Genomic DNA, 23,451 nt, shown 5'->3' with positions numbered 1-23,451 from the left:
GGGGGGGGGGGGGGGAAGTGGGGGTGGGGGGTGGGGTGGGGGGTAGTGGGGGTGGGGGGGGTGGGGGGGGGGGTGGGGGGGGGGGTGGGGGGGTGGGGTGGGGGGTAGTGGGGGTGGGGGGGGTGGGGTGGGGGGTAGTGGGGGTGGGGGGGTGGGGGGGTGGGGTGAGGGGGGTGGTGTGGGGGGTAGTGGGGGTGGGGGGTGGGGTGGGGGGGGTAGTGGTTGGGGAGGGTGGGGGTGGGGGGTGGGGTGGGGGAGCTGGGGGGGTGGGGGTGGAGGGGGTAGTGGGGGGTGGGGGGGGTGGGGTGGGGGAGCTTGGGGGGTGGGGGGGGTGGGGGGGTGGGGTGGGGGAGCTGGGGGGGGTGGGGGGTGGGGGGTGGGGGGGTGGGGTGGAGGGGGTGGGGGTGGAGGGGGGGGTGGGGGGGGGGGGTGGGGGTGGAGGGGGTAGTGGGGGGTGGGGGGGGTGGAGGGGGTAGTGGGGGGTGGGGGGGGTGGGGGGGGTGGGGGGGTGGGGTGGGGGAGTTGGGGGGGGTGTGGGGGTGGAGGGGGTAGTGGGGGTTGGGGTGGGGTGGGTGTGGAGTGGGGGTGGGGTGGGTGGGGGGGGGGGTGCGGTGGGGGGGGGCAGCTTCCAGTTCCCAGCCAGGACCAGGTTCATCATTGAAAACCTTGGTGGACACCAGCTCTCAGCAAATCAGATATCGACTCTGGGATCTTCCTGTTGCTACCAGCTCGTACCACACTCTGAAGGCACACCTGCACTCCCGCAATGTCTGTGGAGGCATCTGTAACTTGGCAGCATCCTCCCTTCTGAGGCAGGAGACTGTCCCACTCCAGTGATGTGAAACCAAACCCAGGTTGACATTCCCAGCGCAGAGCTGAGGGGGTGGGGGGTCAGATAGTGTCAGTGATGCCACCTCTTGCATGAGTTGCTAAACCGAGCACCCGTCTGCCCCCTCATGCAACGTGCAAGTTGCCAAAGATGGTAATGTATTGTCGAAGGGGCACAAGGCGATTAAAAGGTGCTGGAGTACAGATTGGTGGGCATCACTGGGTCTCCAACATCTGGCTAAAGTGGCCAATCTTGTACAGATCCAGATGGAGAGTGTCCACAGACTATCAGATGTGCAAGATCAGGACTGGGGCCTGGGGGTGAGTCTCGGCCTAGAATTGAACCTGAACCACTTATTGGTAACCCGCACAACATACATACCCACGTACTGCCACACGTGGGTGCAGTCCCAATGCCAACTCCTTCCAAACTGTACCTTAGCCTACTATCATGTGACTCTCTACATCATATCATGGGCAGTACTCTTTCCCAGTCCCACCCAGCACCCTGGCCTCGTCACTCGGTCAGTAGGTAACAATCAGCGTTGATCAAGTTCCCGCTCGCTGATCCTGGGGGCGTGAAGGCAGATTCCAGCTCTGTTGCTGAAATCAGCTGACACTCGGCACACTTGGGTGGCAACCTGGAACTTTCTGGGATGCGCGAGATGAGCTCACGGTCGGATCAATTTCCCTCCTTCGATGAAGAGCGGTTGGCGGATGATGCAATCATCAATTCACTCAAAGACACGAGGAGAGGTAAACCGTGGTTTTAATCAGCTTAGAACAGTGCCTGCCTGCGACTGGTACAATACTGGGAACTGCCTGCAGGTCAGCTGCTCTTTATACTTTCTCTTAAGGGGAGCAGCCATGGGCGGAGCCCGTACATGCCCCAACATATCCCCCTGAGGGTGAAGCCACACAATGGCCCACATGGTGGAGCCCACAGGGTTAACAACATAACACCACAGCAGAACATGATACAAATGCACTGGTGAATTATTAGCACCATACATTCGCCACAGCGGATATTGTTGGTATAAAATGGCCGCCACCTTTGCCAACAGATCGTCACAACACATGAAATATTGTTGCTTTCTTGAACCCTTTTCTCTCGCACTCCCAAGTGATGCACAGCGATGAATTACTCTTTCTTGTAATCATTGCTAAGTGAGTATTCTGCACGAAGATCCCACAATATCCCTTTTTCAAAATAAATTTAGAGTACCCAATTACTTTTTTCCCAACTAAGGGGCAATTTAGCGTGGCCAATACACCTACCCTGCACATCTTTGGGGTTGTGGGGGTGAGACCTACGCAGACACAGGGCTGGTTTAGCACAGGGCTAAATCGCTGGCTTTGAAAGCAGACCAAGGCAGGCCAGCAGCACGGTTCAATTCCCGTACCAGCCTCCCCGAACAGGTGCCGGAATGTGGCGACTAGGGGCTTTTCACAGTAACTTCATTTGAAGCCTACTTGTGACAAGTGATTTCCATTTTCATTTCAATATGCAAACTCCACACGGACAGTGACCCGGGGCCGGGATTGAACCCGGGTCCTCGGCGCCGTGAGGCACGATAGCCCTGTTTTGAATAATTTTGAAAATATGTAAATTCTTGGGCATCGCTGGCTGGGCCCAGCATTTGTTGCCCATCACTAATTGCCCCCTGAGAAGGTAGATGGTAAACTGCCTGCTTAAGCCGCTGCAGCCCATGTAGTGTAGGTGCACCCACAAGTCTACACCAGGGAGGAAGAATACACCAGGCCCCTTCCTCCTTGAGGGAGGAATGTTGGCCAGGACTCCTGGGAACCCTACCCCTCTGCGAACAGCTGCCAGCCTGGGGTCGTGACCGTCCAATTGAACAGGCGCCTGCTCCAGCAGGGCAGTACCCCCGCCGACGAGGACTAGGTTTAAGGCCTCATCGAAAGACGGCACCCCTGTCACTGCAGCACTCCCTTAGCACTGGTGTTTTGCCCTCAAGTTTGTGCTCAAATCTCTGTAGTTGGACTTAATTGAACCCATGGTACAGCTTTGTTGACAGGTCAAGTACAGCCCAACTCCATTTAGAAATTTAGATCGACCTTGAGTTCATTTGAGCAAAGCTCATGAGGGTGTTCGGACGAGGTGCAATATATGTTCGAGCATTACAGTTGGTTGCATTTTGTTGAAGCTGGGACTTTTTTTCCCTTAAAACGTGAAAAATAATAAAACATGCACACCAAAAAAGCTTGCATGCAACCTGGCAAGGGCACCTGTAGATCAATCAGGTGTGTTGCAACCTGAGAAAACCGGTTTCTAAATGGAGCAAAGTTTACACCCAACAGGAAGTGGGTGCTTTTGAAATGGAAGAGTGCGGAGTTGGCAGGTGGGGCCTTGTTTTCCACCGTCCGTCTTGTTTCCATGGCAACCGCCGTCAGCCGTACCGTCAATAAGGTCAGCTGGTCGGAGGCAGTGCAATTTGATTTCCCGAGCCCGCTGATTCAAGCAGGGAGCAGACTCTACGGCACGTGCATGGGTGTTAGAAATGCCATTCAGGGCAGCACGGTGGCGCAGAGGTTAGCATTGCTGCCTCACGGCGCAGAAGCACCGATGCCCGTTCAATGCGCCCTCATTTTTCAATATGGTCGCGGCCGGCATTGTTAAAAGCCGGCGGTTGCGCACGAATGTGCGCCATCGGGAGCGCTGCGACGGGCGGCATCCCCGACCCTCCCGACACCCACCCGCGGGTCGCGACCCCGACTTTGAAAATGCCTGCTCCAAGGGGTTAAATACAGCAAGGGAGGGGACAAGGCTGGGGAGATCTGACCAACTGGCCTTTCAAACGCAGTGGAATGTGTCGGATCAGGATCACATACCAGCCCCATTGTTCAGAACAATTCAAAGAGTAAAGTTGGCAACAGGCACCCGCTGCCCTGTGGGGACTACCCTGCTTTGTATTTTAATCTTTTCTATAAATTCCCCTCTTTGATCTTGGTAAACAAACTACTGTGAATAAACCTCAGAGTTTCTGGTCCCTCTCGCGTTTCGTCGCTTTCAATTGTGTCTTTTACCCCTCAGCCTGAGTGTAAACAGACGGCCCGATCATCGCATTGCTCTTGGTGGGATCCTGCTGTGCGCAAAATGTCCTCTGTGCTTCCTCACCTTAGCAGAGCGACGGCACTCTGAATGTAATTCATTGGCTATAAAGCGCTTTGGGCTGTCCTAAGGATGTGTGGGGCGCCGTCTCAATTCAATTCTTTCTTTTGTGCATCAATGTCTAGTTTTCTTGTATGTATTTGAACCCGGGGGCTTTTACTCGCGTCAAAATATAATGTATACCAATTTCTTACATTCATCCCAGGATATTCAGGGAATTGAAGGGTATTGCAATAGGGTGCGACAGTGAAATGGAGGATAAACACTGGAATTGTGAAGAAATTAGGATGTACCGCTTGTCCAAAATAATTGGATAACTAGGGCACCGCAGTGGGTTAGCGCAGTGGTTAGCACTGCTGCCTCACGGCGCCGAGGTCCCGGGTTCGATCCCGGCTCTGGGTCACTGTCCGTGTGGAGTTTGCACATTCTCCCCGTGTCTGCGTGGGTTTCGCCCCCACAACCCAAAGATGTGCAGGGTAGGTGGATTGAACATGCTAAATTGCCCCTTCATTGGAAAGAATTAATTGGATACCCTAAAGTTATAAAAAAATAATAATTGGATAATTTCATAGAATTTACAGTGCAGAAGGAGGCCATTCGGCCCATCGAGTCTGCACCGGCCCTTGGAAAGAGCACCCCACCCAAGGTCCACGCCTCCACCCTATCCCCATAACCCAGTAACCCCACCCAACCTTTTTGGACACTTAAGGGGCAATTTAGCGTGGCCAATCCACCTAACCTGCACATCTTTGGACTGTGGGAGGAAACCGGAGCACCCGGAGGAAATCCACGCAGACACGGGGAGAACGTGCAGACTCCACATAGGCAGTGAGCCAGCAGGGAATCGAACCTGGGACCCTGGAGCTGTGAAGCAACTGTGCTAACCACTGTGCTACCGGGCTGCTCTTGTATAGTGCTTTTCATGACCACTGGATGTCTGGCAATGCTTTACTGCCAATGAGTATTTTTGAAGAGTGAAGTGAAAGTTACCATAGTCCCAGAGGACCATAGGCTGCTTTTCCCTTTGAGGGGGAGGCGATTTAACCTGAGGGCCACCACACCTCAGGCGAGGGGCGAGGTTGAGAAGGCGGAGCCTTCGTGAATAACCTCTGCCAGAGCGGGAATTGAACCCACTCTGTTGGCTCCGCGTCACAATCACAGTCCAGCCAACTGAGCGAACCAACCCCTTTTTTTGAAGGGTTGTCATTGTTGTAATGCAGGAAATTCAGCAGCCAATTTACACACAGTAAGATCCCAAAACAGCAATGTGATAATGAGCAGATTTATTTTTGTGGCTTCGATTGAGGGATAAATCTTGACCAGGACACTGGAGAGAGCTCTCCCCTGCTCGAATTCAAAATAATGCCCTGGGATCATTTGCATCAACCCGACTTTCTGGACGGTGTCTTTGACACAGCAGTTCGCCAACACTTACTCAGCAATTCCCTGGTCACCCAGGCACTTGTTTAGAACAAAGAACAAAGAAAAGTACAGCACAGGAACAGGCCCTTCGGCCCTCCAAGCCCGTGCCGACCATGCTGCCCGACTAAACTACAATCTTCCTGGGTCCGTATCCCTCTTTTCCCATCCTATTCATGTATTTGTCAAAATGCCCTTACTCTGCAAGGTTTTGGGCTTTTCAATCTTGGCCATAATGAAGCTCTACCAAATGGCATGTCCAATTTATGGAGATGCCCATCTTTGCCCTGGAGTGTTTGGTAATGAAGATGATGGTGATGGGGAAGACCATTACACTCCGAAGCCCAAGTTAGACTGATCGTGTCCATCCTCCCGTGGGATTACTTAGGGGGAAATCGCCATTGGGTTGTTAATGGAAACAAGTCTTGATTTCAGTGTGAGGGAGGATGAAGATTGTGTCGGGTAGGACCATGCCAGAGGTCAGGAGAGAGATGTGATGCCCCACCCCCACCTCCCATGACATCCAGGGATGACTTCTCTCTTTCTCAATTAATTATTCTTTGTATTTTTCAGTACTGATTCTCGAGGAGGCAGAAGGTGATGATCTCACCAACAAGACGTTGAAGATCACAGATTTTGGGTTGGCGCGGGAGTGGCACCGTACCACGAAAATGAGCGCCGCCGGGACCTATGCTTGGATGGCCCCGGAAGTCATCAAATTGTCCCTGTTTTCCAAGAGCAGTGACGTGTGGAGGTAACGGGAACACTGAAAACTGAGCCGGACTTCACTCCGGCTAATGCTCTAAAAGACAGCAGAAGGGCATAAATATTGTGGCTAACCCAAATCTTCTCCATCACCTTGCCCATCTGCACCCCTTGCCTCACCCTATATCCTGAAGTGGCCAGCTCCGTGGTTCCGTGCGTGGCCTCCCCCCATAAACGTCAACTCTGCTGCCCTGACCTGCGCCCTGTCCCGTTCACCCCTCGCCCCCTGCCCCGTTCACCCCTCGCCCCCTGCCCCGTTCACCCCTCGCCCCCTTGTGTTTGTTGGCCGACATTAGCTTCCAGTCCGGCAGTATCTCGATAGTAAAACCTCCATCCTTGTTTTCAAATCCCTCCAGAGCCTCTCCTCTCCCCTCTCCTCCGGCCCCCTGCGAGGCTCCCCTTCTCCCCTCTTGCGAGGCCTCATTTTGTAATAAATCTTTCCAATGAAGGGGCAATTTAGCGCGGCCAGTCCACCTACCCTGCACAGCTTTGGGTTGCGGGGGTCAGACCCACGCAGACACTGGGAGAATGTGCAAACTCCACCCGGACAGTGACCCGGGGCCGGGATTGAACCCGGGTCCTCGGTGCCGTGAGGCTAACCACCACTATCTTGAGGGGCCTCATTTGAGCAATGCTGGCCGTCTCTTCAGCTGCCTAGACCTGGAATTCCCTTCCCAAATCTTTACACCTCCGTCCTCATTTGAAACACTCACTAAAATCTATTTCGTCACCCGCCCTTCTATCTCATCTTTTGGGTTTGTGTTAAAATGTGTTTGTTAACACTCCCCATGGAGCACCATTGGAATGTTAGCTACAATAAAGCTGCTTTATGAATGTAAGAGGCTGCTGTTTTTGTAGCTTGGTTAGCAAGTGTAGTTATCGTGTGTGAGACTGAAACATTGAAGACCGGGGGGGGTCTTCATATTCTTGAGCAATTTTAATCCTCCTTTCGCTCTGCTCCTCAGTTTCGGAGTCTTGCTGTGGGAGTTACTGACGGGGGAGGCTCCGTATCGTGAGATTGATGGACTGGCCGTAGCTTACGGAGTGGCCGTGAATAAACTGACCCTTCCCATCCCGTCGACCTGTCCCGAGCCCTTTGGAAAACTCTTGGAAGGTAAGAGCACCGTGGATACTGTCTGGTGCATCTCCGCAGAGGGAGGGCAGCTTTTAATTCTCCCATGACGTGGCCTCACTGTAAATGTGCTTGGTGACAGATTGCTGGAATTCGGATGCACGCAGCCGCCCGTCCTTCACCTCCATCCTAGCTCAGCTGGTCACCATCGAGCAGTCGTCCCTCTTTGAGATGCCGCTGGAGTCTTTCCACTCCCTGCAGGAGGACTGGAAGCTGGAGATCCAGGATATGTTCAACGAGCTACGGACAAAAGAGAAGGTAGGCGAGCGGCAGGGATCGTAGGTTTGTGGCAGTGCCAGGCCTGAGGGCGGAACACCGGGATGGAGCGATGGAAAGCACATCGTCCCACTCACGGTTGTCTAACAACTATCATTGGTTGTTGAACAAAACCCATCTGGGTCACTAATGCCCCTTTAGGGAAGGAAATCTGCCGCCCTTACCCGGTCTGGCCTACGTGACTCCAGCCCACTGCGATGGGGTTGAATCTTAACTGCCCCTCTGAAATGGCGCAATGTAAATGTTCCTCCCATCATGCCACGAGGAGAGGGCCACCCACTGGCGCTGCATACGTCCCTGGATGTCAACTCTGAATTCGGAAACAGTCTCCACAAGCCCCGGGCTGCCTGGAAGGGCGATTTGAACCCTCCGCCTTCTGACGCAACAGCAACAACTTGCTCTGAAATAGCACCTTTAGCGTAATGCAATGTCCCAAGGCACTCCACGGGAGCAATATAAAACAAAGTATGACACCAATCCACATCAGGAGATATTGGGTCAGGTGACCAAACCCTCGGTCAGAGGGGTAGGTTTTCAGGAGCGCCTAAAGAGAGGAGGTTGGGATGCTCCAAGAGGTTCAGGACCCAGGCAGCTGAAGCCGCCAAGGGTGGAGCTATTAAAATCGGGGAGGCGCGAGAGGTCAGAATTAAATGAGCGCAGAGATCGTGGAGGGTGGGGCGACTGGAGGCTGTTACAGATGTTACAGGGATGCAGATAGATACTTTTGGAGATGGCAGAAAGATGACACCCAAGGTCAGGAATGAGCTTCCATTCAGCTAAAGGCTCCAGCTGGAAGGTTCTGGGGACAGGTGACTGAACGCAGAAACATCCCAATATCTGATCTCTTTGGCTTCAGGAATTGCGGAGCTGGGAGGAGGAGTTGAGCAGAGCTGCTGCCCAGCAGAGGAACCACGAGGAAGTGCTCCGGAGGCGGGAGCAGGAGTTGGCGGAACGCGAGATTGACATCGTCGAACGCGAGCTCAACATCATCATGCGGCAGCTGTACCAGGAGAAACCCAAAGTCAAAAAACGCAAAGGCAACTTCAAGAAGAGCCGGTTAAAGCTGAAGGATGGAAACTGGATCAGCCTGCCGTCCGGTAGGCCCCGCGCCTCCGCGGGGCGGACCCGGGGCCCAGCGCTTACAAGGCATCCATTCCGAAAGAGGCCCTTTCATAACCCCCAAGATGTCTCAAAGCGCTTGGCAACCGATAAAACACTTTGCTTTGTGGAGTGTGCTTGCCATTGTAATGTAGGGAGTGCGGCAGCCAATTTACACACAGCAAGATCCCACTTAAAGCAACCTGACCGTCTGTTAATTAGTGTGGGGGGGGGCGTATAAATATTGGCACCAGGACACGGGGGAGAACTCCCCCCAAACAGGTGCCATGGCGCCTTTTATATCCACACGGGGACAAGTTTCATTCAGGTTCCTCCCTGCAAACCCCTCTAGCTCTGACCCAGCGCTCTCCCCTCCCTCCCTCCGTCTGACCTCGAGCCCCGTCTCCATGGATAGTGAAAGCTGGCTTTTTCACTCAATCCCTGTAACATGTTACTCGCAGCCTTGGGGTAACGCTCGATGGAACACGCCAAGCTGGAACATCAGTCGGCTATTCAACCGAGACGGGGAGCATAACAGAGCTGAGCCGGACCCTGTCCCCAGCCAGTCCCTCCAAGGTGCTCAGGCTGGTTCGCTCTGTAACTCAGGACAGGCAAGGGATCAAACCGGGGTCTTGCTGTTCCCTGCTGCTCTGCTCCGTACGGGACCAAGCCAGGGTGACGAGATCCCACCTTGCTTTAATTATCCTATAGGGGGCAGATTGGGTCCAGAGCCACTGGAACGTAGAAGAACGAGCAATGATCTTATTGAAACACATAAACTCGAGGGAGAAAGTTTAAAGATAAAGGGGGTCTCTCATTTAAGATTTCTTCTCTCAAAGGGTCATTAATCTATCAAATTCTTTCCCCTAGAGAAGGGGGGTGTGGGTGGGACATGGGTAGGTCACTGAATATAATCAAAACTGAGTTGCAGATTTTTGATTGACAAGGCAGTCGAGGGTTATTGGGGGGAGGGCGTACAGCGGGTGCGGGGGATAGTTAAGGCCACAATCAGATGGGCCATGATAATGTCAGTCTTCTCATATTGAATGGCGGAGCAGGTTTGATGGGCTGAATGGCCTCCTCCTGCTCCTAATTCCTATGATGTTGTGGACATATCTTTTTCTTTTAATATAAATTTAGAGTACCCAATTATTTGTTTCCAATTAAGGGGCAATTTAGCGCGGCCAATCCACCTACCCTGCACATCTTTGGGTTGTGGGGGGTGAGACCCACGCAGTCATGGGGAGAATGTGCAAACTCCACACGGACAGTGACCCGGGGCCGGGATCGAACCCGGGACCTCAGCGCCGTGAGGCAGCAGCGCTGACCACTGCGCCAACCTCGTGTTGTGGATATACGTGATGCTGAAAGATAACACGAGGGCTTCTCTTTGTCCACAAGGGTTTGAGCACAAGATTACGGTGCAGGCGTCCCCGAACGTGGACAAGAGGAAAGGGCAAGCGACGGATGGATCGAGCCCCCCTGGAAGTCCCAGCATGATCCCCAGGCTGAGAGCCATTCGCCGTGAGTTGTTTATATTTGTCTACTTCAGTTGAGTGAAGCCAGGAACAGGGACACTGACGAGTTAAAATGAAATCTAGTGCAGCTCAGTTTAGTTGAGTTTGATAATTTAATTTTTGAATATATTCAGCTGCTAAAACTTGTTCCGCCCGCTCGGCGCTCTGTCTTCAGGTACATTCCCCAACCCTGTCGTCATTTGAAAGGTTCTGGGGTCCTCAATTGGAACTTGTTGAGAGCCCACCCGGGGTACTGGGTGCAGCTTTGGTCCCCCGACCCGAGTGGAAAGATGTACTTCCCACAGAGGGAGTGCGACACAGGTTTACTGAACCAATTCCCTCGACGGAGGGGGTGACCTTGTGAGGAGAGATTAAACAGACTGACTGGGCCTTGACGCTCTGGAGCTTTGAGACCCTCTCATTGAACATCCCCAGAGGGCCCGACAGGATTGATACTGGAAGGGGGTGCGGGAAGGGGTTCTGGAACCAGGGACACCGTCTCAGAATAAGCGGCCGGCCCTTTAGGACTGGGACGAGGAGGAATGTCTTCGCTCGGAGGGTGGCGAATCTTTGGAATGCTCGACCAGAGATATGTGGAGACTCTGTCATTGAGCCTGTTCGAGACTGAATGGGTACATTTCTAGATATCAATGACCAGGACGATAGTGCAGGAAAATCGTGCCGATAATCTCATTGGAAGGTGCAGCAGGTGTGATGGGCTGAATGGCCCTCCTCCTCCTGTTCCTTGTAGTAATAATAATATTATTATCAGTTAGAGCTCAGGACTGCTTCCGTCCAGTAAACCCGGCGGGGTGTACGAGCCCCAGGCGGGGTGTACGAGCCCCAGGCGGGGTGTACGAGCCCCAGGCGGGGTGTACGAGCCCCAGGCGGGGTGTACGAGCCCCAGGCGGGGTGTACGAGGCCCAGGCGGGGTGTACGAGGCCCAGGCGGGGTGTACGAGCCCCAGGCGGGGTGTACCAGCCCCAGGCGGGGTGTACCAGCCCCAGGCGGGGTGTACGAGGCCCAGGCGGGGTGTACGAGGCCCAGGCGGGGTGTACGAGGCCCAGGCGGGGTGTACGAGGCCCAGGCGGGGTGTACGAGGCCCAGGCGGGGTGTACGAGGCCCAGGCGGGGTGTACGAGGCGCCAGGCGGGGTGTACGAGGCGCCAGGCGGGGTGTACGAGGCGCCAGGCGGGGTGTACGAGGCGCCAGGCGGGGTGTACGAGGCGCCAGGCGGGGTGTACGAGGCGCCAGGCGGGGTGTACGAGGCGCCAGGCGGGGTGTACGAGGCGCCAGGCGGGGTGTACGAGGCGCCAGGCGGGGTGTACGAGGCGCCAGGCGGGGTGTACGAGGCGCCAGGCGGGGTGTACGAGGCGCCAGGCGGGGTGTACGAGGCGCCAGGCGGGGTGTACGAGGCGCCAGGCGGGGTGTACGAGGCGCCAGGCGGGGTGTACGAGGCGCCAGGCGGGGTGTACGAGGCGCCAGGCGGGGTGTACGAGGCGCCAGGCGGGGTGTACGAGGCGCCAGGCGGGGTGTACGAGGCGCCAGGCGGGGTGTACGAGGCGCCAGGCGGGGTGTACGAGGCGCCAGGCGGGGTGTACGAGGCGCCAGGCGGGGTGTACGAGGCGCCAGGCGGGGTGTACGAGGCGCCAGGCGGGGTGTACGAGGCGCCAGGCGGGGTGTACGAGGCGCCAGGCGGGGTGTACGAGGCGCCAGGCGGGGTGTACGAGGCGCCAGGCGGGGTGTACGAGGCGCCAGGCGGGGTGTACGAGCCCCAGGCGGGGTGTACGAGCTCCAGGCGGGGTGTACGAGGCCCAGGCGGGGCTGCGGGAGAGGGAAGTAGGTCGGGAGTGGGCCTGAGTGAGGCCCGGACCTCCGGAACCGGGGCCCTGAAGGCCCAGGAAATGTAAAGATCCACCCTTGTTCTTGGGGTCGGAGGTTGCTGTTTTTCTCTCTGGTTTGAGTTTTACGAGTCTGGAGATTTGGGGAAAGGGCGTTGTTGAAAGGGGGGATAAATCCTTGATCAGGCCATCAGAGGCCTGTTACTATCGGCAATGGTGACACCCACCGCCTGGGGTGTCGAGCAGGATGAAAGGTGAAGGACTTGGTTACAGAAACGGAAAGCATTGACCTCCAATCCGCCGGTGTAAAATATCAAATGTAACAATGCTGCCCTCCTGTGGTCTTTCCATGTACATGTCTAAATTGCAGCTGGCTGGAGCTCAGGAAGTCCCAAAGTGTTTTACAGCCAATGCAGTGCGTTCTTTTGAAGTGTACTCAGTGCTGGAATATGGGAAATGTGGCAGCCAATTTGCACACAGCAAGATCGCACAACCAGCAGTGTGATGATGACCAGATCATCTTGTCCTAGTGATGTTGATTGACGGATAAACATTGACCCCAGAACTGTAGAGGGCTGGTTTAGCTCAGTGGGCTAGACAGCTGGTGTGTGATGCAGAACAAGGCCAGCAGCACGGGTTCAATTCCCGTACCAGCTGAGATTTCTGAATTCTCCCTCCGTGTACCCGAACAGGAGCCGGGGTGGCGACTAGGGGCTTCTCACAGTAACTTCATTGCAGTGTTAATGTAAGCCCTCTTGTGACAATAATAAAGGTTTTTCTTTCTGGTCCCGTTGACAGCAGATTGAGCCTTGGTTTAATATCTCAAATGTCACCTCCCACAATGTAGCCGTCCTCCGCGAGAGCCGCTCTTGACATTTTCGCTCCGGCCTCGAGAGTGGGACTTAAACCCACTACCTTCCGAGATGAGAGTGCTGTCGACAGAGCCACAGCAGAAGGGCAGCATGGTGGCACAGTGGTTAGCACTGCTGCCTCACGACGACGAGAACCCAGGTTCAATCCCGGCCTCGGGTCACCGTCCGTGTGGAGTTTGCACATTCTCCCCGTGAGTCTCACCCCTGTGATGTTCTCTGTTGGGTCTATCAAGATGCTCAGAGAACGTAGTGTTAACAAAGAACATCGAGCTGAATTATTAAACAAAGCTGATTTATTTTACATTACTAAATTAAAGATTCTAATCAGTCAACAAGGAATAAGTTATTAAATAAAACAATACAGTTCTCTTACAACAGAACTCTACGCTTGTACACCTGGGGCGGGATTCTCCACCCCGCCACATTTCTGCCTCGACCCGTCAACGGGATTCTCCGTTACGCTGGCTGGTCAATGGGGTTTCCCATTGTGGGGCAGCCCCGCGCCGTCAGGAAACCCCCGGGCGCCAGCAAAACAGAGAATCCCGCCGTTGGAGAATCCCGCCCCTGATCTCTCTAACGCCTTACAACCTTCTCCCAGAATCCCAGAAGTCACATGATATTTGTACTGCTATTCCTCATCTCCATCTGGTGGTGAGAAGTATTATTACATTATTGTTAACCCCTTTTATTCCTTACAATACACATATTGATGTGCAGAGTAGGTGGATTGGCCACGCTAGATTTCCCCTTAATTGGGGCAAAAAATGAATTGGGCACTTGAAATTTAAAAAAAAGAGAGCGACAACAGACACCAAAAGGAAAGGATTCCGTGAAGAGCCTCGACCAGCGCTGCATTGTTGAGGTGTCCGGGCGGAGAGCGGAACCACCAATAGTGCGGCAGCTAAATGTGACGGCCAACGGTTAATCGAATCGCTTCTTGCCCACAGTGACTCCTGGCGAAGGCAGTCAGACCTGGGGACGCAGTGCCGTATACAAACGGGAAGAGTTCGAAGGCCACAAGAAGAAGGGTCGGACCTGGGGCCCAAGCTCGACACAGCAGAAGGAGCGCCTGGGCGGGGAGGACAGGTGAGAATCTTCCGGAATCGGCTGGCACATCGGACTGGCCCCCACCATCCCTGGCAGCGATGGTCAGCCCTTCCGACGATCCTCGGAATAGTTTGAGGATGAAATGTTGGGTTGACATTCCCATGGCTCACGACACAAACGGCGATAGTTGGCTGGGAGAGGAGCAGCGGGATCTGAACCCTGCTCTCAAACAGCGGAGATTAATAACAGCACTAACTCAGGTTTAAAACAGAAACAAGGGCAGGATCCAGAGACTGGACCTGTAGCCCCTCAAGTATTCGAGATCAGGGAATGATCTAACTGAGGTGTTTGAGACATTAAAGAATGTGTTTGGGTAGACTAAACTATTTCCCCTGGGCAAGGATAGGGGGCTGGGGTGTAGAGTGGGGAACTCACTCCCCTAAAAAGCTACTGAGGACGGGGTTCAATTCAAACCTTCAAGCTGTGATGATTGTTTACTGAGTAGTGGATTCAACCTGTGGGACCAGGATCGGTAAGTTACAGGATAGTCATGATCAGGTTCGAGGGGCTGAATGGCCTCCTACAGTTCCTATGTACAAGAATATCACATACAAATGTCAAAGTGAATTGGAGGAGAATTCTCCTTTGTGTCGAAATGCTGGACTTGCTCAGAATGAGATATTATTACATCATATTGGTCACCGTAACAAAGCCAGCTACCATTCAACACTGAGATGCAGGTATCTTATTCTCAAAGTGAGGCTGTAACTCTGAACAAAAGAACACTTTCTCCTACAGGGCACTCACCTAGGTCAGATTCAATATCAAGTAGAGTTCCCTCGACACTGTCCCCATCAAACACTCCCAGGACAGGTACAGCACAGGGTTAGATACAGAGTACAGCTCCCTCTACACTGTCCCCATCAAACACTCCCAGGACAGGGACAGCACAGGGTTAGATACAGAGTAAAGCTCCCTCTACTCTGTCCCCATTAAACACACCCAGGACAGGTACAACACGGGTTAGATACAGAGTAAAGCTCCCTCTACACTGTCCCCATCAAACACTCCCAGGACAGGTACAGCACGGGGTTAGATACAGAGTAAAGCTCCCTCGACACTGCCCCCATCAATCACACCCAGGACAGGTACAGCACGGGGTTAGATACAGAGTAAAGCTCCCTCGACACTGTCCCCATCAAACACTCCCAGGACAGGTACAGCACGGGGTTAGATACAGAGTAAAGCTCCCCCGACACTGTCCCCATCAAACACTCCCAGGACAGGTACAGCACAGGGTTAGATACAGAGTACAGCTCCCTCTACACTGTCCCCATCAAACACTCCCAGGACAGGGACAGCACAGGGTTAGATACAGAGTAAAGCTCCCTCTACTCTGTCCCCATTAAACACACCCAGGACAGGTACAACACGGGTTAGATACAGAGTAAAGCTCCCTCGACACTGTCCCCATCAAACACTCCCAGGACAGGTACAGCACGGGGTTAGATACAGAGTAAAGCACCCTCAATACTGTCCCCATCAAACACTCCAGGACAGGTCCAGCACGGGGTTAGATACAGAGTAAAGCTCCCTCTACACTGTCCCCATCAAACACTCCCAGGACAGGGACAGCACAGGGTTAGATACAGAGTAAAGCTCCCTCAACACTGTCCCCATCATACACTCCCAGGACAGGTACAGCACGGAGTTAGATACAGAGTAAAGCTCCCTCTACATTGTCCCCATCAAACACTCCAGGACAGGTACAGCACGGGGTTAGATACAGAGTAAAGCTCCCTCTACACTGTCCCCATCAAACACTCCCGGGACAGGTACAGCACGGGGTTAGATACAGAGTAAAGCTCCCTCTACACTGTCCCCATCAAACACTCCCAGGACAGGTACACCACGGGGTTAGATACAGAGTAAAGCTTCCTCTACACTGTCCCCATCAAACACTCCCAGGACAGGTACAGCACGGGGTTAGATACAGAGTGAAGCTCCCTCTACACTGTCCCCATCAAACACTCCCAGGACAGGTTCAGCACGGGGTTAGATACAGAGTAAAGCTCCCTCTACACTGTCCCCATCAAACACTCCCAGGACAGGTTCAGCACGGGGTTAGATACAGAGTGAAGCTCCCTCTACACTGTCCTGTTAATGAGCCTCAGTCCCAAGCCAGCTGAGCAGCCACTCTGTGCCAATGTGGCATCATTGAGCTTGTTCTATATCCTCCCTTTTGAGGCCGTTTTGTTCAATGGTTCCTGTTCTCACTCGATCCTGGATAGAGCCCAAACCCAGTCAACGAAGATGACTGTGGATCACAGAGTCACTTCCAGCACAGAAGGAGGCCATTCGACCCATCGAGTCTGCACCAACCCTCCAAAGCAGCACCCTGTCTCGGGCCCGCTCCCCCACCCTTTAACCACCTACCTCGCACATCATTGGACTGTGGGAGGAAACCGGAGCACCCGGAGGAAACCCACACCGACACAGGGAGAATGTGCAAACTCCACACAGACAGTCACCCGAGGCTGCAATCAAACCCGGGCCCCTGGTGCAGTGAAGCAGCAGTGCTAACCACTGTGTCATCGTTTCCCCATAGCCCGCTCAAGCGACCATCCAATTTCCTTTTAAAAATCATTGAAATCTCCGCTTCCCTGCACCCTTGTAGGCAGCGAGTTCCAGATGATTACCATCATTGTGTTCTTCCTCATAGCTCCTCCACCCACTCCCCTGACATCTATCACCCAAAATCTGTGTCCCGTAATCATTGTGCCAGCAGCTGACGCCAACAGATTTTTCTTGTTTACCTTATCCACCCCTCTCCTAATCATGAACACCGCAATCAAATCTTCCCTTTCCCCAATATCCTTGGCTCCGATGACATCAATCCCATCTTCTCCCAATCTAACTGTGTGGCTGATACCCCCTCCCCAATCCCTGGACACATTGAGGGACCCTCTCCGGGACCCTCGCATCCGACTCAGAACCTTACCCAACTGCAAAGAGGCTTCAAGAGTAGAGACTTCACTTGAATGGATCGTAAATTTCACAATTACAGAGCTGACAGGTTTGTTAATCCCGAGTGAGGAACGATTCGAAGAGTCGCGCAGGATGGGAGAGGTAACGTTTCAATTGTCGTTGATGTAGCAGCGGGTCTGGCTCGATGGGCCGAATGACCGCCCAGTTACCTGACCCTGTCCCTTTGTTGCATCCACAGGTTGAGGTGTCTGGGGGACGGCAGCAAGTTTTGGTCTTCGAGCGCGCCGAGCCTGGGGAAAACCCCTCGACACATTCCGATAACCATGGGATTTGCAAGCCTCACTGAGATGGGTAGGTGCTGAACATCCATTGGGAATATTTGAAAGAGAGGGCGAGGAAAAGATATGAAAATCTCCCGCTCCCCACAGGGACGTTGAGAAGTTGGGTTAATCTCAATGAACCCGATTATGATGGGGGTGGGGGGGAAGGAACAGGAACAATTGAACAGGAACTCCCACCAGCCCCTCACAGCTTCGAGGTGCGATTGCTGAGGGCGAGGAGACAGGAGGTAGTTGAGGAAGAAGCGAGGGGACGATAGGCTGAATAATGACACTCTGGTTTGTGCAAAGAACCTGTATTTACATGGCGCCTCTTGCCGCCCCTGGCCCCCTCCCCCAAGGCTCTTTGCAGGCCATGAGAAACTCAGCAGCCAATTTGTGCACAGCAAGCTCCCGCAAACAGCAATCTGATAATGGCTTGGTCAGCTGTTGGTTGAGGGATAATTATTGGCCTGGACACTGGGGATAAACCCCCCCCCCCTGCCCCCACCCTCGCTCATTCACAACAGTGAGATCCTTTAGTCCCCCTGAGATGTCAGGTGTGGGCTCAGACTGTGCAGAGCTCCCTCGGTACTGCGCAGGGAGGGTCAGCCTGGATTTTGCGATCACGTCTCCAGAGTGGGATTTGAACCCTGACTGGGGGGGCGGGAGTGGCCCCAGCTGATCTTGTGAATATTTCTTCATTGGTTGCAACGCCTGGAGGCCATGGAAGGTGGTGTAGATATGCAAGGCCTTTGGCGCTTGCTTTGCGGAAGGTTTGCAGGGATCTGTGGCGATGTGTGTGCCAGTTAATGTGGTCGGATTGAAGCCTGACACTAACTCCGTCTTTCTGCAGAAGGACAAAAATTCCAAACTCCGAACCAGTCGCCCTTTGTCCTCGGTTTTCCCGAGAGCGAGGCCAGCATTGCGGACGACAGCTCCCTGGCCACTTACACCCTGAACGACAGCCTCAAGCTCTGCTCCCAGTGCAGGAGGAATGACCTGGTGCTCCTGGGGTGTGCCAACATCCTGAGCTCGGTGGCCCTGAGCTGCGACTTGCTGACGCTGGGGCGGCGGCAGATTTTCCAGGATGAGCAGGAGGCCAAGGAGGAGCGCAGGAAACGGGACGGGATCTTCCAGCGTACCGGCCGCTCCCGCAGCAGCAACAGCCCCCCGGGCCGCCTGGTGTCCAGGAGGGACGAGTCCGTCCTCCCCTCCCTGGAGTGCTCGTCCACCATCACTCTGCTCTCGCTCGCCTCCATCTCGGACTGCAACTCCACTCGCTCGCTCCTGCAGTCCGACAGCGACGAGACGGGCGCCTGCAAGGCGGAGGGCGGGGCGGGGAGCCTCTCGCGGGCGCCCTCGGCTGCTGGCGCGATGAACCCCCTGGTCGACCTGACGGTGGAGACCTTCAAGAAGGACCCCAAGCAGTCGCTCACCCCCACGCACGTCAGCGCGGCGTCCGCTGTTAAACGGGGGCACAGGAGGATCCCGTCGGACAGTGCCATCCGGCAGCAGACACAGACCCAGACACACAGGAGGACCCCATCAGATAGCAGTGCCCAGAACGTTCTGGACCCAGGTAAAACTTAAAACAAGATTGAAAATCAGCCTGTAACATGTTTTCACACAACTTTACACTTTGATATGTTGAGGTTTCTCAAATGTCTTTGAGCTTTATGACGATTTTTATTCTCAAAACAACCTTTTAGACTTCGTTCTTTCAATTACTTTTTAAAATGTGACCACTCTGATGTCCACAGTTCTCACCCATCCAGCTTTGTTATTGTTCCTGATTTTACCGTCGACACGAATGGGATTTTAGGGAGCACCAAAGGGTATTTCCGATGAAGGATTGGGCAGCACAGTCCAGGAACAGCCCAGACTTGATCCGTGGGGAGAATGTGGGACTTGCTCCCACAGGGAGTGGGGAGAATGTGGGACTCGCTCCCACGGGGAGTGGGGAGAATGTGGAACTTGCTCCCACGGGGAGTGGGGAGAATGTGGGACTCGCTCCCACAGGGAGTGGGGAGAATGTGGGACTCGCTCCCACAGGGAGTGGGAGAATGTGGAACTCGCTCCCACGGGGAGTGGGGAGAATGTGGAACTCGCTCCCACGGGGAGTGGGGAAAATGTGGGACTCGCTCCCACGGGGAGTGGGGAGAATGTGGGACTCGCTCCCACGGGGAGTGGGGAGAATGTGGGACTCGCTCCCACAGGGAGTGGGGAGAATGTGGGACTCGCTCCCACAGGGAGTGGGGAGAATGTGGGACTCGCTCCCACAGGGAGTGGGGAGAATGTGGGACTCGCTCCCACGGGGAGTGGGAGAATGTGGAACTCGCTCCCACGGGGAGTGGGGAGAATGTGGAACTCGCTCCCACGGGGAGTGGGGAGAATGTGGGACTCGCTCCCACGGGGAGTGGGGACAATGTGGAACTCACTCCCACGGGGAGTGGGGAGAATGTGGGACTCGCTCCCATGGGGAGTGGGGAGAATGTGGGACTCGCTCCCACGGGGAGTGGGGAGAATGTGGGACTCGCTCCCACGGGGAGTGGGGAGAATGTGGGACTCGCTCCCACGGGGAGTGGGGAGAATGTGGAACTCGCTCCCACGGGGAGTGGGGAGAATGTGGAACTCGCTCCCACGGGGAGTGGGGAGAATGTGGGACTCGCTCCCACGGGGAGTGGGGACAATGTGGAACTCACTCCCACGGGGAGTGGTTGAGGCAATTCGGATAGATACAGTAAGAGGGAAGCTGGATAAACACGAGAGAGAATGGAATATAAAGATTTGGTGATGTGGATACCAAAATAAGCGATCTAAGTAGGGGTGGAAAATTCAGTCCCTCGAGGCCCTTGTGGCTGATCATTGACCTCATTCCCACTTTCCTGCCTGCTCCCAATATCCTTAAACTCTCTGAGAGAGCAGAAATCTTTACAGCAGCCTTAAATAAATTCAATGATGGAGCATCTTTGGGGTAGAGAATTCCAAAGATGGATGGTGCCGAGTTGGGAAGATTCTCAGTGCATCATAAACATCAGCATGGACCAGTTGGGCTGATGTGAATTTAGGTTATTTTGTCAATAGCCTTAAATCCTTGTTGTCTTCAGCTTTCGCTCACTCATTTCCTTCTATTCACTCCAAAGGCCTTCCCAAGGATTCTATTGAGATCCCACACCTGCCGGATCCCGTCTCTTTCCTGCCTCCGATACTGCGGCGGAAAACCTCGGAGAGGGACGCGACGCCGGAGAGGCCGAAGACGCTGGAGTTTGCGCCGAGGCCCCGGCCTTCGGCCAGCCGTCCACGGATCGACCCCTGGCGATTTGTCTCCTTCACCAGAACTCACAGCGCCTCGCCCGGCAGCGGCGCCGAGACCCCCGGTAACACCGACTCTGGAGACGAGCGCCTCGGCAACTCCTGCCCATCCGCTTTGGACACCGGCTGCGTCCGGAGTTTGCTGGACATCGACCTGGAGGGACAGAGCGCTGACGGGACGGTCCCACTCTGCCGTGCCGACCTGGCCCTCCACAAGGAATCAATCTACAGCGTGGAGGATGGTCACATGCGTTGAAACCACTAGGCCGTAAGCCTGTTGCTCCTGGCAACCAAGCAACCACTTGACCTGTGGTACCTGTCCCTTTGACCCCGGTTTGTCAATACCCGGTGTTCTGATTGGAGGGTTTAAAATTTGAACTATCCAATCTGTATGGAGGACCAAAAATACAACATCCTGATTGGATGAGAGTCAACCCATGAATGACAAGGTTCAGTACTCAAAACATTCAGCCCCAAAATTACAGAAATGACCTGGATCGTGCAATAATTAATTTTAATGTGACCCCCCCTCCCCCCCGCAGGAATTGGGGCGTGTGAGGCAATATTTCAGCACAATAGACTTTCAAAGCAGTTAATAATTGGATTTAGGGTTGCCAACTCTCGCTGGGCCTAGTCCTGGAGGCTTCGATGAAATCTAACTGCTCCATTAGTCAAACTGCCTTCCCCGCCCCCAGCATTTCCAAAATGTTTATAACTAATAAATAAAAGAATTGAAAGAAAATTAAAAACCCTTTTTTAAAGATTTCAACGATTTTCTCTCTTGGGGTTGGGGGGGGGGGGGGGGGGGTGGTGGTTTGATCACGGCAATATCCCGGTGGGGAATGTTCAATTCCTGGAGACTCTAGGCCAGCCCTGGAGAGTTGGCAACCCTCTGTGTGACGATTACAGCCTCCTTCCTGCTCCCTCTTTTGCTCCCCCTCCCTGCACCCACTGGGAGAAAGAAAGTGAGATCGATGCACAACCTACTTCAGTAGAGTTACTTCATTAATTGTCAAACAGAGGCCAGGATTGGCCCTCAAATAATTTTTCTTCATCCTGGACCGCGTTCAATCTCAGTGAGGGAGTTAAGGTTTGGGACACGGGGAGGGTAGGTGCTTCCCACAGTGAGTGGTACGGTTGACAAACGATCTCTTGTGGATATTTTGGGGGGGGGTCCACATTGCTGGGCTCTGATGTCCTGTCACCAGCCAGGCAGGGGCACTCGCTATTTTGGACGACCTTTGTTGATGTTCCTTTTGGGGATTTGGGGGACGCTGGCAGGGGGTCAGCGTTTGTTTTCCCCATCCCTAATTGCCCCATGCGAAAGTGGGACCACCCATGTCGGAGGTACCCGTTGCACTGTATCGCTCATGTCACTGTTTTGGGGAAGGGATGATGATATGGGGGTAGAGGGGGGTGGGGGGGAGAGGAGAGGCCAATGAGTAAGGAAGAGAGGGGGAAGCTTTTTGGTGTTGCACACATTTTGGTGGGGTAGGGAATCCATTAACTGTGCACGGTTTGAGAAATATCATAGAATCATAGAATTTACAGTGCAGAAGGAGGCCATTCGGCCCATCGAGTTTGCACCGGCTCTTTGAAAGAACACCCTACTCAAGCCCACACCTCCACCCTATCCCCATAACCCAGTAACCCCACCCAACACTAAGGGCAATTTTAGACACTAAGGGGAATTTATCACGGCCAATCCACCTAACCTGCACATCTTTGGACTGTGGGAGGAAACCGGAGCACCCGGAGGAAACCCACGCACACACGGGGAGAACGTGCAGTCTCCGCACAGACAGTGACCCAGCGGGGAATCGAACCCGGGTCCCTGGAGCTGTGAAGCAATTGTGCTAACCACCATGCTACCGTGCTGCCCTTAAATATGTCGGTGCAAAGTACCCCTCTTACTGTCTGAAATCCAGGTTTGTGGATCTGCGAGGCCCTCATTTAATCCAAATGTCTTCCAATCAGGGAGGGAGGGAGGGGATGTGCCTACATTCTGACATGGGCCTCAACCATCCAGTCTACATCTGCTCAAGTGCCAAGTCTTTCAAGAGCTCAGGAACAGACCTCCTTGGTGTTCATGAGAGCATCCACTTGGCTTATTACCAATTGGTGGTACCGCGTCAGTATCCGGGTCGCTACTCATTAATGTCCTTATCCCAGGGGCTGCATGGTGTAGTGGTTAGTACTGCTGCCTCTGCAGAGCAGACTCGATGGGCCGAGTGGCCGAATTCTGCTCCTATGTCTTATGGTCTCACGGCGCCGAGGTCCCGGGTTCGATCCCGGCTCTGGGTCACTGTCTGTGTGGAGTTTGCACATTCTCCCCGTGTCTGCGTGGGTCTCACCCCCACAACCCAAAGATGTGCAGGGTAGGTGGATTGGCCACGCTACAAATTGCCCCTTAATTGGAAAAAATGAGTTGGGTACTCTAAATTTGAAAAAGAATTAATGTCCTTGACCCGCAGACATGGGGCATCATTTCACAGTTTGCAGGTGACAAAGGTTTGAAAATGTGGTAAACAATAAGGGAAATAGTAACTGGGGGGGACGGCGGCTCATGGTATTGCCACTATAATCTGGAGACCCAGACTGTTTGCTCTGGGGGACACGGGTTCAAATCCCACCTCGGCAGCTCGTGGAATTTAAATTCAATTAATAAAATCTGGAATTGGAGGCTGGTCTCAGTAATGGCGAGTTGGGAGAGGGAGCAGGGATAGAGCAGTTGGGGAGTGGGGTGTGAGTTTAGGATCTTTAAAGATAGCAGGTCAAGTTGGCAAAACAATATAGAGAATTATAGAGAAGGTTTGAGGGGAGATTGAACAGTGGCATTCAACATGGTGAAGGGTTTTGACAGATTGAATAAGGAGAAACTTTTTCCACTGGTCGAAGTGTTGC

At 54.0% G+C, this 23,451-nt stretch overlaps 1 protein-coding gene across 1 annotated transcript in view; it reads left to right on the top strand.

The window, feature by feature from the left end:
• The window catches only part of map3k10 (mitogen-activated protein kinase kinase kinase 10), a 268,683-nt gene extending 247,373 nt beyond the window's left edge, over nucleotides 1-21,310 (top strand). The window contains exons 2-10 of the mRNA XM_072490003.1: nucleotides 5,954-6,134; nucleotides 7,111-7,259; nucleotides 7,360-7,535; nucleotides 8,410-8,650; nucleotides 10,053-10,175; nucleotides 13,828-13,966; nucleotides 17,154-17,266; nucleotides 18,089-18,814; nucleotides 20,379-21,310. Of these exons, the coding sequence (XP_072346104.1) occupies nucleotides 5,954-6,134; nucleotides 7,111-7,259; nucleotides 7,360-7,535; nucleotides 8,410-8,650; nucleotides 10,053-10,175; nucleotides 13,828-13,966; nucleotides 17,154-17,266; nucleotides 18,089-18,814; nucleotides 20,379-20,803 (2,273 nt within the window). The 3' untranslated portion in view covers nucleotides 20,804-21,310. The remainder of the gene's footprint in view (nucleotides 1-5,953; nucleotides 6,135-7,110; nucleotides 7,260-7,359; nucleotides 7,536-8,409; nucleotides 8,651-10,052; nucleotides 10,176-13,827; nucleotides 13,967-17,153; nucleotides 17,267-18,088; nucleotides 18,815-20,378) is intronic.
• The last annotated feature ends 2,141 nt before the right edge of the window (nucleotides 21,311-23,451 follow it).

Source organism: Scyliorhinus torazame, chromosome 25 (genome assembly GCF_047496885.1).
Source record: "Scyliorhinus torazame isolate Kashiwa2021f chromosome 25, sScyTor2.1, whole genome shotgun sequence".
Taxonomy (NCBI): domain Eukaryota; kingdom Metazoa; phylum Chordata; class Chondrichthyes; order Carcharhiniformes; family Scyliorhinidae; genus Scyliorhinus; species Scyliorhinus torazame.
Note: the sequence above shows the minus strand (reverse complement) of the source record. Positions and strands in the feature narration are given on the sequence as shown.